At 47.7% G+C, this 18,692-nt stretch overlaps 1 protein-coding gene across 6 annotated transcripts in view; it reads right to left on the bottom strand.

Moving 5' to 3' along the window:
• The window catches only part of WDFY4 (WDFY family member 4), a 302,324-nt gene that overhangs the window by 84,631 nt on the left and 199,001 nt on the right, over positions 1 to 18,692 (bottom strand). For all 6 annotated transcript variants that reach the window (XM_078434513.2, XM_078434514.2, XM_078434511.2 and 3 more), the window contains 4 exons: positions 11,517 to 11,665; positions 5,705 to 5,825; positions 3,095 to 3,180; positions 1,509 to 1,571 (listed from right to left, as the gene is read on the bottom strand). In XM_078434513.2, coding sequence (XP_078290639.1) covers positions 1,509 to 1,571; positions 3,095 to 3,180; positions 5,705 to 5,825; positions 11,517 to 11,665 — 419 coding nt within the window. The remainder of the gene's footprint in view (positions 1 to 1,508; positions 1,572 to 3,094; positions 3,181 to 5,704; positions 5,826 to 11,516; positions 11,666 to 18,692) is intronic.

Below are 18,692 nucleotides of genomic sequence, written 5' to 3' on the forward strand. Positions count from 1 at the left end.
TTAAGTTAGGCCACATCATTCCTCTGATACTGCCCACTTATTCAGAGCAAAGGCCAGTGCCATTAGCAGGAGCTCCTAAGGCTTGCATGAAGCAGCTCCTGCTACCCCTCTCCCTTCTCTTCCCTGCACCCCAAGCACTCTGGCCCCAGCTGAGCCCACTGTGCTCCCCCTCGGGGCCTTTGCTTTGCTCTTCCCTCCGCCTGAAATGCTCCTTCCCCGTTTACCTGCAGAACTCCCTTCCCCACTTTGTTCACATCTGAATTCAAATATTGCTTTCTCGGTGACGGCTTCCCTTAACCACCCTGTCTAAGATTCCAACCCTTCCCTCTACCAACTTTTTTTTTAATATTTATACTCATTATTTAATAGGTTTTATATTTCACTCATTTACATTGTTTTCTTTGGTCCTCCTCAAGAAAATGTAAACTCAAGGGGCGCCTGGGTGGCTCAGTCGGTTGGGTGTCTGACTTCGGCCCGGGTCATGATCTCACAGCTCGTGAGTTCAAGCCCCATGTCGGGCTCTGCGCTGACAGCTCAGAGCCTGGAGCCTGCTTCGGATTCTGTGTCTCCCTCTCTCCCTGCCCCCTAACCCACTCGCATTCTGTCTCTGTCTTTCTCAAAAATAAATCAACATTAAACAAATTTTTTTTAAATAAAAAAAAAAAAAGAAAATGTAAACTCAATAAGGACAGGGGAGGTTTTGAGTACTTTGCTCTGTCAGACAACAACCACCACATGTAACAAGCTATTGATAAATCATTGTGCATGATTTGGTGGTACCCATTCCATGGTCATTACAAATATTTTGGTTTTTTGGTGTTTTTTTTTCACTATATTTTGAATGCCACTCCTGGGGACACCCCTCTCTACCCTATCCATCATACTCCTGGAAAAAATCAGGAACCACCTTCTTCTTCCAGTTTCACTCCTAATTGAAATAAAAGCACTCACCAACCCCGAGTTAGCCTTCTAGAGAAGCGGGTATTTGTAAACGGAGGCCTTGGGAGGAGGCTGTCAGCCTTCCGTTCCCCGGTGAGGATGCTCCATATCACAGATTCATGAATTATTATCTGCCTCACATTCCACCGTCTGCTAATTTAGCTTCTGAGCTTTCAGAGAGTCTCATATAGGAGGGACAAACCTGAGATTGCTCACGACCCCCCCCCCCCCCCCGCCCCGGGGCCCTGACACCAAGGCTGAGCCTGGGCTGACACCACACCAGGTGACCTGCCCCACCCACCGTGGGCAGAGGGCTGCTTCTTGCATTTTGGCTTGAAAATGCCACAGAGCACATGAAATTCCAAGTCTGTTTGTAGAGGTTTCATTGGCAGAAGGAACTCCAGGAGTAGGAGGAGAGGGTGGGGATGGAAAGGAGAAAAATGGAGGAGAATGCGGATTGATGCATCTTTGGATGCTTCTTTACGGTAGGATCAGACAAATGAAGACAATCCAAGCAAGGCCAGCACCATGCCCAGAGAGCACGGCTGGGCTCCTGCCTGTGCCATTACCTTAGACTGAGAGGCTCCTCCGTGATGCCTTTCCCTTTCAAGCTGGGCTGGAAAGAGCAGAAGCTAAACAAAAAAGGAAAAGATCATTCCAGCAGCAGAGTCAAGACTCTTCCACCACCAGAGAGACAGTTTTGGTGCCAGTCAAGAGGCAGGGTGCAGACTTGCCCCTCCCATACCCCATCCTGTCCCCAGGGAATGAACACCAGACCCAGGTGCACCTCTGAGGCAGCATCCCCTGGCATTATACACTCTGGCCTTAATAAAAATGGTAATAAAACAATAGTTACAATAAAAGCCATGTATGTGTTTTGGATACCTCCTCTGGGCCAGGCACTTGACAATCCTCCCATTGCCAATTCCAGCAACCACTGAAAATGCCATCTAATTTAAGGCTCCTTGAGGCAAAGTCATGGAGGGGATGGCCAACATTCACTGCCTGAGCGAGGGATATATAAAACTTCTAGATTAACCGTGACAAACTATGCTTAACATACAGAAATCACAGGGAGAAATGGATGTGAGGTACAGCCTGGCACTATCTACCTCCTCAGTTGTGTCTAAAATGGAACTTGAAGAAAATTTTGGGAGGCAATATAACAGCGCCCCTTGGAGGCGCCTCAGAGGAAGGCTCACAGTCAATGGAGATGTGCCCAGAGCTGGCGCAAACAGCCTCTCTGCAGGAGTTGTTTTCTCCATTCTGGCCCTGCCCTTTGGACCCAGCAGCTGGTTGGAGTGCCAGTGACTGGCCGGGGCCAACAGGAAGACAAGGCTAGAACTTCTGAGCACAAAATGGGGCTTCCCAGACTGGGGGTGTCAAATATCACCTCAGAACTCCCAACCCAAAGTGGAGCGGAACATACCCTCCCCCAACTTCTGTTAATACACTCTCTGTGTTGTCTGTCTATGGCTAGGAACCTGCTTTCCTTTCTAGCCCTTCTAGATTCTCCACAGATCTATTTATCTGTAACTTCAATAATAATGAAAAAAAAAGAACCATTAGAACTAAAAAAATTTAAACACTAGCATAGATTTCTTGGACTGATCCATTAATCTATTTGAAGAAAGAAGTTAAACTAAAACAGCAGGCTTCTCTCTTTAAAGAAAGAAAAAAGATGTTCCATGAAGAAGTGGGAAATCAGTTGTTTGGAATTCTTTCCAGTGAAATATGAAATTGGAACAACTAAAATTGGCAACTGGGATCAAAAAGAAAAGATTAAGCCAAAAAAAATTATTTGGAAAATTAAAAAGCCAAGCCAGAAAATTCTGGAAGGCCCATTAAACAGCCAGCTTCTTAAATGTGTTGTGTCTGCACAAGTTTTTCCCCCTTTAGTCATTACTGTCCTAAACCACTTCAGTCCATGAAATGGAGCCTGTTTCTTGGATTTAAGGAAGGCATTTCTGCATCTTTTTCTATACTTCATTCCATGATTCAATAGCTCCGTATGTCAATAGGTTCTTCCCATGTCTGATCTAAATCTTGCTTGCTGTGGGTTGAGAACAGTTCTCCTGAGAACAGAGCTGAGCTGTCTTTGTCCTGTTCTCAATTCATGATCAGTTTTCTCCGAGGAGGATTTTCAAACCCTTACCTTTTGAAGACCTTACTCCGATCGTTGTTGTGAAAGACAAGAAACTTGGAATATCCATTTTGGAAAAAGAGCTCCAGGGCAATGTCCTATAAAGAGGAGAAACCCCTTTCATTGCTACTGAAGTTGCCTGAAATGGAGAAACCCAGGCCACAGAGCCACTAGCAATGGGTCATTTGGTTCTCTGTGTCAGACAACCCTTTCTGGTTGGTTCTTGCAACCTTCTAAGGGGGTACAAAGACTTTAGTGACACTGATGAAGGGAGTCCCCACAAAATCGGTAGGAGGGCAGGAGGGCCTCAGACTTTCTTTGACTGAAGCAGGAAGCAAGAGCCCCACTCCCAGGATAAGCCAGATAAGGAATAGACAGAGGGAGGAAAGGGCCTGGTGATACCTTCAGACTCCTCCACTTCTGGGTCACAAGTTTGGTTTCCTGAACCAGAGACTCACCTCATCAGAAATATTAGGGGATGGGTAGATGGGGGGGTGGCTGGGTGCATCTCACAATCTGGGCAACACTGTATGTCGACCTATAGACCTGTAGGCACAGGGTGCTTTGCCAAACTCGTTTTGCAGAGCCATTTTGATGTGGCCATGCTGACATGGCAAAGGTATTTTGTTAATGTCTAATTGAACTCTACATAATTTCCTTTCCCTCCTCCCTCCCTGTCTCCCTTCCTTCTCATCCAAGCTGTATAAATAACGGACTTGGAACAGCCATAGAGAGAGTCTACATGTAGGATGAGGCTCAGGGATGAGACCAGGTCAGGGAGAGAATTCCGAGGGCTGGGGTGGGGGTGGGGGGTGGTGGTGCTGGGCATGGAGGAAGGCGCTGCATCTCACAACCGAGTCAGGTCCCGTTTCTACCTGACTGGTAGTGCTTCCAAAGTCCAGTTCTGGGCTCCGGAGCAGAGGGAAAGTATTTGTGATGATAGCGCAACCCCCTCTGGACAGGGTCGGGGTGCATATGGGAGCCCTGCATATTTTTCTACGATAGAAATATAAACACTGTGCAAAGCAGATGATCAGTGCAGATGTAATGGCTTCCCCCGGCAACCTTGAGCACCCAAGATTTGACTTTCTCCTAGGGGAACCCAAGAGAGATGAGGGCCATGCTCACAAGCTTTCCCCGCCCCTAACTCCCACACTACTTGGCCCTGCTCACAAGCTCTCCCGCTTCTCCTTTTCACCACTGTCAGGCTAACCGAACATCTGGAAACAATCACTGTTTACTGAGGGGAAAGAAACTCACTTGCTGATACCTATGTGCTACTATATATAATCTATAAGGTAGACATAATCATAAAATAATAATTTTGAGTATTTAGATGTGCCAAAAAGTGTGCTGAGTGCTATATATGTAATGGTGGAAGAGACAAGACGTGGTCGCCTGTGCTCAAACATGCTACAGTGTCAGGGCCGTGGTCTGGACTAGGCCCATGCCAGCCACACTGTCTAGAACCCTCAGGGCGAGGCTTCTTCCAGTTTTCACCTTCTAGTTTACTGTCCTTGCAAGGAAGCGCACTAAGGTCAGGCAAGATGAGAACCAACACTTTGTGGGCAAAATCAGTGGAGAGGGAGGAAGAGGGCTGGTTGGATTCCAGCAGCTTGCTGATCCTTTCGAGAATGAGCCCCCTAGAAAGGCCCCCCTGAGCTTCAGTGTCAGAAAATAGTGAGAAGGCCCCCAGGCAGGAGGATCACAGGATGAATTACAGACCCAAAGACATTTACAGATAAAACACTCATTACTAGGTTGATTAGAGCCAACCCCATCCCCCATTGGCCTTAGCAGAACAGAGACTCTCCAGAAAGGGTGGAAGAAGGTTTGGGCCCCTCCCCTCCCACAAGGGTGGTCCCTCCTCTCTTCCTGTTCCTCTGCCAGACGCCTGGGAGGCCTTCGGATGCAGCTTCGATGCTGTAAGGCTGGGCTGGAGAGGCCCAGATGTGTCTGCGGCCAGCAGGGGCTCCTCCCTTCGCACCTGAAGTGAAAAGTCTCAGCAAAGCCCTGACTCTGAAGGGTACTGGCTCTGTTAGCCCCTTGTGAGTCCTTGAAGGCACTGGGTGAAGCTCTGGGACCCTGGTTGGAGGAGACAATCAAGAGATCTCCAAACCACTTGACCCAGGAAGTGCCCAGGAGCTTGAAGATGGTTGAGCCTGTGCGGAGGGCAGAGGGGAGGGACAGAGGTCAGCGGAGGGGTCCACAGGCTCAGATAAGGCAGGCTGACCCTTGACTCTTAGTCTTCAGCTCTGCCACAGGGCAACGGAGCTGTCCTGTCCTGTATTCCAGCATCTCCAAGGTTGCTCTGGGACATGTCAAGGGAAAAGGAAAGCAAAGAGACTGGATCCTAAATGACACAGTAAGAGAGAGAAGGTCCCAGCAGCCAAATAGGAGGAAATGGGGAGAGAATGAAGCAGACTTCAGCACTGCCAACCTGGAAGCCAGGCCCAACATCAGCCAGCGGACTCACAGATGGGTCCCAAAGGCACTGGGCTATGCACAGGTGTGAAGGGGGTCACGGAGGTGTCCCGCACTTTCAGATGGGGCCTCCATAGCACCTAAATGCTTTTTCCATGAAAAGATGGTTCTCCCTCTTGCCCCCTCCCCGGGGCATACCTGCAGGAGGAAGCGTGCCTGCCGGAGCTCCCTGAGGTCCCCATAGCTATGCCTCTGGCACGAGTAGTGGTCGGAGGACCTGTCTTTGCTGCACATGTTGAAAATGAATGGATCGCTGATGCTGAAAAGGAAACACGACATGCAGTGAGAGGGTGTCTGGAGGGCTTGTTCCCCTTCCTGCCCCGCGACACCCCAGACCCCATGTTTCTGGAGACACTGCAGGAGGAGTGCTGCAATCATGACCAGCTAGGGTGCTGGCACCGCTGACCTGCTAAACCCTTTCTGAGTTCCTGCCTGGGTCGGCCCTGCCCTGGAGCAGGGTGGGGCATCCATGTCACCCGGTGAGGCGACAGCCTCCAGGGCAGACAGTGGCACAGGATGCAAGGGGTGAGTGTAAGAAGGCTCTCTAGGTGTAGGGTCGAGGGGGTGGAGAAGAGTGAAAGAGACACCCCATTACACATGGAGAAAGTTCAGGCCAGAAGGCAGGGGCAGAAAGATGATGAGCCTCCATAAAAAAGCCTGGCTTCAGCAACATGGGGTCTGGGGTGGCCCAGCCATGTGGGATGGCATCTAGAGTACCAGGGGAGAAAGGTGCAGAGAACCCCTGAGCCCCAAAGAGGTGTGCAGCGGGCTGAGAGCACTGGTGGGCTGGAGGATACTGGCCACAGCATCAGCGGTGGCCCCCAGAGCCCCGACCCAGAGCCAGGAGCCCCCTCAGAGGTCAGAACGACTCTCCGGTGGGAAGAGAGGGAGAGGGGAGAAAGGGAGAACTGTGAACTTGACTAAGATTTATCCCATAGGGGACAACTTGTGCAATGCAAGTAACGGAAACACCTTTCGGTAACCAGATAAAGCTTTTCACCACCAATATGAATGGGGACTTGAGACATAAAACTGATTTCAGGTATAGAGTTACATTTCTGAACTTCTGAGTTATGTAGCAAAGTTAAACTGTGTATGTGACTGGAAAAGCTCTGATCAAATGCCTTTTGGGGACTTGAGCAACAAGGGGCCTCCCAGGCACCCCAGTCCCCAAGAAGCCTGTGTATCAACTACAGATATGAAGAGCCAAGAACTGAAAGAGCCCCCGCAGCAGCACAAGGTGGCGGCGATGGCTGCTATCTCCCCTCCTCGCCACCCCAGCTCTGAGTGTGGCCCTCCCCACCCAGCCTACGGAGCAGGACACCAGGCCTCCGAGCCACCCTTCCCAGGGGAAGCAGACAGATCGGTTTGTCACACCGGTCAGCAGGGCTTCTCCAGTCACGGGTCAGTGGGGGTGGCCGGGCGTCTGCAGTGCTGAGGGCGTGCCCTTGAGCACAATGCAGAATGGTTCCTGAAGGTGGAAGCAGAGGCTGCTCCTGGGGGGGTCACAGCCTGAGCCTGGCTTAGCCTCCTGAACAGCCAGCCCTCCAGGATGGAGACTCAGCCCTTTGCAGCTCCTCCTGCCCCTTCTAAGCACAAGCCTCTCAGATCTCTGCCTTGAGCCACAATGCTGTAGAACTGATCAAATACAAAGGTGGCTTTGGTTCTGGATACTTCTGCCTAGGTGCTTTAATTCAAATCTTCCGGCTAAGGCTCTTTGTCCCTGCCATCAGGGGGAAGCTGAGTTTCCGCTGAACTTCGCTGACTCCCCGTGGGGCCGTGGTGGTAATTCTGGTTCCTACTCCCAGCTTAGGTCAACCAGCATCTCCGGTCAAGGCACTGGTGAGAATGGCAGTGGCGTTGCCTCCGTGCTCCCGTAGCCCCTTGCTTGCAGGAACCACAGCAAACATCATCTGTGCTTTAGCCACACATTTGGTTCTTTTCCCAGCAGACTATGAGTGAGTTCCCTGGGGCACGGACCTATGCCCACGGCTCTCCACCCTCCACATCTTCCCCAGAGCTCTGGGCATGTTTGTTGAGTGGATTGACAAGCATCAGGCCCTACAGCCTGCGAAGCACATCCTGTTTGTTTAATTTAAACCTCATAACCTCCTTACAGAGCATGTGCCATTAGTATTCCCATATCAGAAATGAGGAAACTGCATTCCAAAGAGGAAAAGTGACTTTTCCAAGGTCACATGGAACTGGTTTCAAACCCAGGTCCTCTGACTCTAAAATTGAAGCTCATTCATCAGTACCCTCTCTCCTCTGAGGCCGAAAGACCCACTAGCTTTTACAGAGCTCTCCCTGCAAGCTCGCTCCTTGCAGCTCCCTCTGTGCTGACTGGTCCTGCAACCCAGCGCTCTGAGACACTGATGACGTGAGGAAGAATGTTCTGGAAAATGCTTTCAGGAAGGAGCTTTTAGGAGGAAATGCATTCATTTTTCTCCTACTTGTAGAGATAGAATAACCTGATACGGCAGGAATGCTCAGACAGACCCAAATGCTCAGGAAGACAAAAGTGTAAAAAACGTTACTGAGTTCACTGATGTGAGTCCAGGTTGAAGTTCCGTCTTATCTAGTGTTAGTCACACAGCTATGACTGGGTCTCTTTGCCAACACTGTATTCTCCCTGTTCTGTGCATTAAGGCAGAGTTCAGGCCCTTAAGGCCAATGGATAAAAGAAAGGAGGAGCTGATTCATGTCCTTCTTTAGATGGAGCTGTGGCCACAGTTTATAGGATGCTATTCACTACTGTTTTGCATGACAGCTATCATGATAAATGCAAGTTTGCCACAGTGGTTACAGTATCCTTTTTAATATTCTTAACTAGGGAAACCACAGTGAACCAAGTGGTAATCCTATTGGTTGACCTGGTCTTTGGTAGTAAAAGTGGACTTCAGACTAAAATATTTGAAGTTATTTCTGAGCTAATCCAATTATTGTCAGAATTTATACCTGTAATTTATACCCAGAATCATTCACTAGATCATAAACTCATTACCAGACTCAGCCCACATCTGACTTATATCTTTGTGTGTATGGAGTCTACCACAGTTGCCTGGCACAATACAGATTTCCAGTATTTGTTGAATTGAATTAAACAGAGAAATGATGCCTCAGAACTGTTGACTGATGTGGAGAAAATGTCTTATTATAAGTACCCTATCACAAAGAGCCAGTTGGATGGCTTGGATTCCAACAAAATGAATCAAATGTTGCATACCTTGTGAGCTTGCCTGACACTATTATGGGTAGAGTAGTGTCCTCCAAGAGGGATATGCTATATGTTGAAATCCTAACCCCCAGTATCTCAGAATGTGGCTTTTTTTTTTTTAGAAATAGGGTGTTTACAGAGGTAATAGTGTTAAGATGAGGTCAAGATTGGCCCTAATCCAATATGACTGGTATCCTTAAACAAAGGGGAAATTTGGACACAGAGACAGACAGACAGACACACACACACACACAGAGGGAAGATCTCATGACACACAGACATAAGGTGGCCATGTGACTGGAATGATGTGTCTCCAAGCCAAGAAAAGGCAAGGGCTGCAGGGAAACACCAGAGGCTATGAGGCAAGGAAGGATCCTCTCTGAGAACTGGAGAGAGACCATGGCCCTGCTGACACCTTGATTTTGGCCTTCTAGCTTCCAGAATTGGGAGACAATAAATTTGTTTTTTAAGCCACCCAATTTTTGGTACTTTGTTATATAGCCTTAGGGAACAAATACAATCATTCTATTCAGGTAATGGGCAATCTCACTGAAAGCAAAATAAACCATCTAGAAAGGTCCTTACCTTCTGAGGAAAGCTCCAAAGTACTCAAGCGCAATCAATGCTGGAGGATTTGCATTGTTCCTGAGTTTTATTTGGGATATTTTTATGGTGCATCAGAGAGCTTCTTTCTTTCAAGGTCTAGTGCTCAACTATACTCAATTTGATGGCAGTCTTTTAAAGAAACATTTCAGGGTTGCGTTAGCTTTATTTTTAACTTGCTTATTTATGTATCTTCCTTAGTCTCCATGGTCAAAATAAGACTTAATCCCCATTGATCTCACATGATCTAATAGCTGGTCTCTGAGAACCGCATCTGCATGAGTGCCAGAAGTTTCTTAGGGCAGCAGACAAGACCTCAGAGAGAAAGCACTGTCTGGTTAACAAATACTTCTTTGAGGTCTGGTGACTAAAATTACCTAAGCAATTCCCAAATGATACTCCAGGGTAGTAATTTGTTCTCACTGCACTCCTACTCGCATTCTAGAAAAATACACTTCCAGACACGGGAAGTCTCCTTTGTCATTGCAAATCAAGTGAGTACCTACAACCCGACAACTGGGCTTCTATTAAAAGTGCAGATGTAGCCAATTTGATCATGATTAGATGCACCTCATAAACACAATTTGCCTAATCAATAACATCTTCTCTAACACTAACTCGATTTAAACCAGAGGTGGAGAGTGGAGCAATGGATTATGCAAGTCATTACAGGGGCATGCCATGCAGATAGGTAGACGAGAAAGCTTTCATCAGCTCTCAGAAAGGCAAGTCTGCAGACCCATTGTCCGTATTGATCAGTATCAATAAAACATGAGGAATAAGATGGGATGCATGTGCCAAGGATTAATTATGCTCCTCCTGCCTTGGAAAAGCACAGAAGACTCGCAGCAACCGGTGAACATTTGGTATGAATAAAAGATGCAAATGAGCAGAAAGAAAAATGCCAAGGATTTTAAAGCAAATCTAAATCAAAGGAGGGTGGGCTGACATCTATTCTTTCACACTCCTTTAACTCTTGCTTCCTGCCATAGGCTGGAAATGATAACGACAACCAGGGGTTAAAATTTTTAAGTTATTGGCAGGTAAGGCTCTGGTGCTTCTGTCGATAGTCTAAAACAGCGGTTCTCAAAGCGTGGTCCCACACCAGAAGCATCAGCATCACCCAAGACCTTGTTAAAATCTCAGGCCCTCCGGCAGATCTATCAAAGTGGAAACTGGGGTGAAGGTGGGTTCCCAGAAGTCTGTTTAAACTAGCCCTCAAGGTGACTTGATACTAGTTTAAGAGCTTCCGGGTGAAGAGGTTATCTTGTCATCATTTGAACCTTTGCTAAACCAGAAAAGTCAAGAAATCTTCATCCATGTTTGTTGTGATGATCAAATGTGATGATCAGGTGGGGCATATTACCTGACAACTGAGCTCCTAGCCAAAGTGTGAACAGAGTCAATCTGACTTTGAATGAATGGCTGTACATTATGAACACAAGAGAATTAACCAAGGAGAGCTACCTGAACAAATACACTTGATTATAAAGAAGGACTTCTGAATTTCTGCCAAAGACCTCTGGTATTCGTTGGTGTAAAAAAAAAAAAAAAAAAAAAAAGACTTGTCTGACTTCTACCCAAATCCCAGCCATGTTTCAGAACCCAGATCTCAGCCTCCCTCCTCCAGTAGCCCTCCCTCACCACACTAGCCCCACGTCATCAACTGTGATCCCAGAAGGCTCCTCTTGTAATAAATTTGTGATGTCAGTGTGCTCGAAACTCTTTCCAAAAGAACCCATTTGTGCTGCTGAGTGCACTCAGCACGAGGGCCACCGTCTGATGGTTTGCACAGAAGGAGCAATCGACAAGCTGTTGAATGAGCAAGCTGATGGGACTGGATTCAATCACCGAAATAACCTAAGGAGAGAAGCCCCCTTGTCTTGAGGTGTGCCCCATATCACGAGAGGTATGAGGAGCAGTCCCATTGTTACCCACCCCAAACTTCAGCTTTGGGAAGCCACAGTCATGGATGCCTATGTCTCAGTTCTTCTATTTTAGCTCATGGCTCCGTTTCAGGCACAAATGTCAGCCCACAAAGAGAACAAGGTGGGCGGGGTAGGAGTAGGGGTGGCTGGGAAGGAAGTTAAGGCTCAGGGAAGAATCTGCTGGGGGAAGCAGGGAACTCACTTGGATAAGCAGTGGCGGGTACAGTAGACATCACCCACAGGGGACAGCGTGAAGTTCTCACAGATGTAGAAGTGCTGATGGCCAAAAAGCAGGATCCCTTCGGAGACCAGGTGGCCCTGCACGATCACCAGGGAGTACTTCTGTGTCACCTGGAGGGAAACAGCGTCACGGTCAGTTCGTGTGCATGTGAAGCAGGCCCATCATGCTTATGGATGACCAGTCACCCACTGAGACACTGGACGTCAGAGTAGCGCCCTGTAAGAGGGACAGAGCCACTGCCCGAGAGCTGCCCTGCTCTTCAGAGTTTAAGTGGCACATCTACACCCAATGTGTGTAGTTACCTCATTTACCCAAGGCCACCGCTACCCCCACCAAGATGAGTATTTATTGCTGTTTCGGGCATATTGACAATCTGTCTCACTTTACCTCCTGCACAATCATGCAAAACATTCTGCAGTTAACAATGAGGAAGGTTTTTAAGGTACCAGAATCCCTCAGTTACAGAGGTGAAGGAGCTTGTCAGGGGGCCAGCTGGTGAGTGGCTGAGCCAGGAGTGGAACTGGTCTGCCTAGACCCACAAGTGTTAAGACTGATACTGCTGTCTCTGCAAGGCCAAGGCTAGTCCAAGGTGTGTGCAGAGGAGGCCCATGCTCTATCCTTCCTTTCAGACTCAGGTTCTTCTCTCAGTGGCTGGAAATGCTGGCAGCTTTCCAGAATTACCTCTGCTAAAGAGAAAGCCTGGCCAAAGGCCACGCCCCCTTCCCAGTGGCTGTCTGTACCCAGTATCTGGTCACTGTAGGGCTGGAAGAGTCACCCTTTGCCTCAATTCCAGCCAACTCTGAAGAATCACTCCAGACCTCAAGCTTCTGTGGAATCATAGAGGCCTTTTCTGAGAGTCTCAGAGTTGCCTTTCTCCCCCTGCCCGATCCTGTGATTATCCCTCCCGGTGAACTTCCCGCATACACACCTCTGACCCGTAGTTGGCTTCCGGGGGGGCCTGACCTGGGACAATGTCTTGGTATGACCTAGAGTCCTACAGGAAGTCAGGACTAAGTGGGTCCTCACATGAAACACTTCCCTGAACAAGTGAGGAAAGAAATGAATTCTAGACGACAGGAACCCAAATGGACCAAGAGCAAGGCCAAGGCCAACATTTTCTCAGGGCAATTCTATGCTAATTCCAGCTACACAAAAGAGGAACGGATTTTTTTCAACTACCTAACATATGGCCATTGTAAACATTTTACACGTATTAACCAATATAATCCTTTCAATCAGGCAAGGGAGATTTTACTACTGGGGGAAAAAAAAGGTCCCAGAGATAAAAATCTCACCCAAGATTAGTCACACAGTAAGTGGCTGAGCCTGGGATTGAAGCTAAGCTCCCTGCTCACCATTGGGAGAAATAATAGGACCACAGTGATGAAATCTGGAAAGCAGGCCTTGAACACCAGTTCTCCAACTCGTGCATCAAATGGGATCAAAGTCAGGGCCAAGGCCAGAAGATGAAGATCCGCCAAGGGTTTTTGGTTCCAAGTTAAGCATTACCCACTGTGATCCAGGGAAAGTCATCTCTGAACTATTTTTCCTAAGTGAGAACTAGCTAATTATCCTGGCTCCTAAAACCCAAGCCCTCTGCAGGCTGCTGGCTCCCAGGCCTCTCCTGCATCCACCTTGTCAGAGGAGCTGGCCCTCAACCTGCCTGCAGAGCCACGATTTACCACGGACTCATTTGCAACTTTGTTCATTCATCCATACGGCCATCTATTCACAAGTTTGGACTCAGCACCTACTATATGCCAGGCCCTGAGCTAGGCTTTGGGGACAGAGGCATGGACAAGATAAACAAGAACCCTATCCTCATGGGGCTTAAAATCTGGGGGGAATGATGGGTAGTAGGCATGCAACATCAACCAATAAACGATCACAAATTGTGCTACGTGCTGAGAGAGAAACAATAGGCTGATAACAAGGAAGAGAGAAGCTTGTAGGGACACTTTTACACAAACTCTGAGACTTGATTTATGGAAGTGGGGCAGCCATGGAAAACTCAGAGAACATTTCAGGGGAAAAGAACATCCAGTCCAGAGCCTACAGACAGAAAGGGTAGATCTGGCGAACAGAAAAGAGGTCAGAGTGGCTGAATTGAAGTTGAGAAGTAGGCATGCTTAGGTCTGGGGAGGGGGCTGGAATCTTGGTAAGGCCATTGGGTTTTCTCGTTGCAATAGGAAGCCATGGGAGGGGTCATTTCTGAAAGAGGACACTGGCTGCTGGGTGCAGGGTAGATCCAAAGGAGTCAAGAGCAGGTGGTCAGTCACATGGCTCTTCCCGTAGTCCTATGGAAGAATGGTGGCTTGGGATAGGGTGGCAGAGGCAAGTGGGAAAAAGGAGACAAGTAGGGAAGCTAAGCAAGAAGGGGTAGAATCGACAAGAACTGCTACTCAACAGACTGGAAGACTAGTAATAACAATAATAATAATAGGAAGGATTGAGGATAAATGTCTACTTTGGGATGTAGGCAATTGAGTGGAGCCCTCCAGCTTCCCTGAAAGCCTTCCCCAGAGGGAATCACCATCACCACTTTATTGTATGGAAGGGTAGCCCATGTGTCACCCCAAAATACACCACTTTGTCCCGAGGATTGTTTTGCATCAAAGACACTTAAAACGACAGCAGGTACAGGAACAGCACTCTGGCCTACGCTTTTCTTCCTGAAAGCAAGGATAACTCCCAGGTGAAAAATGCCCTCCCTATATTAGGAGGAAACGAACACTCTTAGCACCAGAGACAGAGAGGTCAGACCTAGGGAAATCTGTACAAACAAATCTGGCTGGACAAACCCTTACCTCCCTTGAGTCTCCCTGTATCTTTTAGTTACTTTTTAACAATTACTATACTTTGTTCAACCTAAGCACTTAGGCCCAACCACTTTTGGGGCTCTGCATTTTCCTGTGACGGCTCCCATGTACCTGTAAAAGTAAAATCTGTATTATCCTGTTAATCTGTCTTCTGTCACCTTAATTCTTAGGCCTGTTTGGAGCCTCTAATGGGGTAGGGGGAAAGTTGTAACTCTCCTACAGTATATACACTCAAAATAAGTATATTCTATACTTAAGAATGTATAAGATACTGTATACATATCCTTTTTTATTTTATACAAATAGCATATTCATATGCTTACTGTTCTACATCTAGTTTTTTCCCTTCATGGCCCATCTTGGAGACCCTTGCAAATCACTTCTTACACAGTTGTCTCCCTCTTATTAATAGGTACAGGCTATTTCCTTGCAAGGATGTACTAGAACTTAGTCGACCAATCCCCTATGGAATCAGGTTGTTTTCTAACGTTTGGGCATCACAAGCAATGCCGTGGTGACTATCCTTGTACCTATGTCCCTCAGAACACTCAGGTAAATCTGAAGGATGTATTTCTAGAAGTTGGACTGCAGACCAAGGGTGTGGGTATCTTAAATTCTCGTCTGTTGCCGGACTGCCCTCCTGCAAGGTGGTACCAATTTATACTCCCACCAGCCCCGTCAGAAGGGTTATGTGAGCTTGTTTAAACTTTCTTCTCTAACCCTTTGTACAGAGGAGACTTCATCCTCAAGTTCACACAGTGAGATGCAGCACTGGTCTGTGCACCTCCAAACCTGTCCCCTCCCCCACGAAGCCCCACCCTTGCCCAACTTCTTTGGAGCCAACGGTAGGGGCTGGGGCACATTCCTATGATCTCCTGGGCTTTTCTTTTGGGGGGAATTAAGTAACAACCAGAATAAATCAAACCACAAGAAAAACGTCTGGTGAGAGCTGGGTTAATAGCTTAAAAATTGATTCTTCTAGAAAAGAATGGCATTTTAAAAACTAAAAAATGAGCCCAAGTGAACTATTACCCGCTCTTCCATTTAAATTAGCCCTGGGAGGGTTGCCTCCCCAAGTTTACTCATGATTAAGAAATCCCTCATGCCGTGATTCTATTGATCACTCCAAAAAGAGAGGAACTTCAGCTTCAGAAGTAGAATTTCTTTTTTTTTTTAAGATCAGCTGGATAATATATTATCATTCCTGGCAGGTGGATAACTAAGTGTGTGGCCGCACCTGGCCTTGTGTATGATAAGGAACAGGTTGTCTGGAAATCCAAAACTCCCAGAGCTGAAGTTACAGGGGCAATAATTTGCTGGGACATTCCCTCGAAGCCCCTGGCAGCACATTCTCATAGAGTCGGGCCTCAGTGTGCACATCTGCAAAAGGGGAAGGTCAGCTGGAGGCTCTTTGAAGTTCTTTCCAGTATCATTAGTCTGCAAGTTAGTGCAATGCCTGAATTTGATGGGTAGAAAAACAGACGCAGAGCTGTCCTGTGAGATATCCAGAGCAGAGCAGATGTGTACATTTCCTTATATTTGTATGCAAAATCTACTGCAAATAAAGCTTTAACCCTGCACACATGGGTCATGTGTCCCTTTTGTCCATCTTCTGCCTGTCTAGACCCTGCTGTCAATACATGTTGTTATACTGGCACATAGAATAAGTATCCTCATTTCTCAAAAAAGTTAAGCATCAAAACAGAGAGAGACTGTGTAAATTACATTTATGTTGGCTACGTGTGAACTCTGGCATCTTGATCACTTTTCAGTCGAGTATTTGGTCATAATAGTCATAAAAAAATGTATCTTTTTCTTATAAGAAATTTTTTTCATGTTTATTTAATTTAGAGAGAGAGAGAGGCAGACTGCAAGTGGGAGAAGAGCAGAGAGAAAGGGAGACACAAAATCAGAAGCAGGCTCCAGGCTCTGAGCTGTCAGCACAGAGCTCGATGCGGGGCTCGAACTCACAGACTGTGAGATCATGACCTGAGCCAAAGTCGGACACTCAACCGACTGAGCCACCCAGGTGCCCCAAAAATGTATCTTAAAACAATAAAAAGATACTATTTTTATATCAATTTGGCAAATCTGAGAGGAAATATAATGCTTGATAGCAGCTCATCTTTTCAGACAAGGAGCGGGGATGCCCCCTGCCTGCCTGCAGGCGCCACTTCCACGGGCAAGCCTGCAAAGAGCTGAGCCTCCCCGCCTTTCAAGGCGGGCTCACAGGAGACCAGATGGAAAGGATGGAAATTGCACCAGCGTAATGTGAAACATATTGACGACTATTCAAAGCATGCATTTGCTAAGGATTTACTCATTGGTGACTGATTGAAACTGGAGCACGTTTCTAGCCCGGGCAGCTCTGAATGTTGCAAAACCCAGACGTGTGTGTGTGTGTGTGTGTGTGTGTGTGTGTGTGTGTGTGTATCTCGGGCATTTATCCAAAGAGAATGTATGAGAATCACCTGGGCAGCTTGCTGGAGTTCACATTCCCAGGCTATACTCCCAGATGTTCTGGTTCGGCAGGTACAGAGTGGGACCTGGAATCCGCAGTTTAATAAGAAGCCTAGATGATGCTGAAGACCACACTTCCGAGAAACGGACTCACAGACATCAGCGAAGCTATGAAAGATGAGGTCTCCTCTCACATAAGCGTGCTGCTTATAGCTCACTCATTTGTTCGTTCGTTCATGCATTCATTTCTCAGACCTGCATTGAATGTTCAGTGTGTATCCCACACCCGTCAGGCACAAAGGGAGATAAAGCACACCTTCATGGTGCTGGTGGTCTAACAGGAAGGAGAAGAGTATCAACCATCCTGGCACAGCATGGACAGGGGAAATACAGGCACCGGGGACACAGGCGGAGCTGTCTGGCCCAGACAGGGGTGAGAGAGGGGATGGGGTTGACATAAGAGAAACAGTTCCCAAGGAGGTGACCTCAAGGCTGGGGTTAGGAATAAAGAAGAGTAAAAACGGGAGAAGCATTCCATGGCACAGTCTTGAAGCAGCCGGACATGTTTGGAGATCATAAGTAGCTGTATGCAATTAGAGTAAAAAGTCAGGTGTGTGTGTGTGTGTGTGTGTGTGTGTCCTCTGTGTGCGCATACATGTAAGGGCGAGGGAGACAAGGTCCAGGGAGGCCGCAGGGCCAGCTGGGGAATGGCCTTGTGCACAAAATATGGTGGACAGAGTCGCAGAAGGGGTTAAGCAGGTATGACCCGTGCATCTCTACATCTTAGAAAGCCAGTCGGGGCTGTTCACCTACACGGGGAGGTACTACCCAGGAAGGTTAACACACGTCTTCGCTTCCCATAAAGGGCCTCCGCTCAAAACATCTGGGAAGAGCCTGATGCTGCTCTCTGCTGTCCAGACCAAAAATAACTCCCTTTGACCTGATTCCTTGCAAGCCCGAGCTAATATTTCACACGGAGTCTGTATTGAAATTAATTTTAGTTGTCCATGTAATCAAAGCGAACAGCAACAGCAAACACAACTCCCACTTGACTTCTGGCTCTGGTTTGGGTCTCGGAAGCCCATTTTGCCAAGTGGAGACTCACCTCTAAGAGCAGCTTATGTGGCAGGGTACAAAGGACTGTCCCTAACGGCACGGTGGTTAACTCGGACCCATGATTAGTATGCATTACATATACCGCTTCTCACGTCACATGGAGCTGGTTGCAGAGAAATGTGTTTGTGGTTCTGGGAATCATTAATCAATGACGCAAGGGGAGCACAGAATAATCACAGTCCCAGGTATCGCTGGAAGTGGTCAGAGCTCCAATGTTCGCAAAAAGACAGGAGTTAAGCTGCTGCCACTCTGGAGCCCCAGCCCTGCCTGCTTCCCCTGGAGACCCCTGGCAGGGGTGGGCCACCCAGGAGCCTGGAAAGAGGTCACAACCTAGAGAGTCTCCTTGGACTGTTCTGGCAAAGCACTTCCGAGGGGGCAGGGCAGGGGGAAGCAGGGACTTACCGTGGGGCTGCCTGTCCGGCTTACATGATGGCTAGTTGACGGCCAGTGTTCCAGGTTTTCTGAGCACGGATGCATTGGCCACACACTCTTGTTGAGTGTGCTTTCTTAGAAATTTGGAAAAAATACAGGCCCAGAAGGTCTAACAGAGATGTCCGAGTCAGGGGAATACCTAGTTTACAGAGAACTCTTGCTACAAAATGTCTCAATACAGGCAGAAAGTAGCGGCCTGAAGAAATACTGAGGGTACCACTGCCCCTCCCCCTCCAAATATACACATGCACCTGCTCTGGGCAAACTTTGTATATTTTTGCTGGAACATATTCACAGGTCAAAGGTCAGT

This window comes from Panthera onca, chromosome D2 (assembly GCF_046562875.1).
Source record: "Panthera onca isolate mPanOnc1 chromosome D2, mPanOnc1 haplotype 2, whole genome shotgun sequence".
NCBI lineage: Eukaryota > Metazoa > Chordata > Mammalia > Carnivora > Felidae > Panthera > Panthera onca.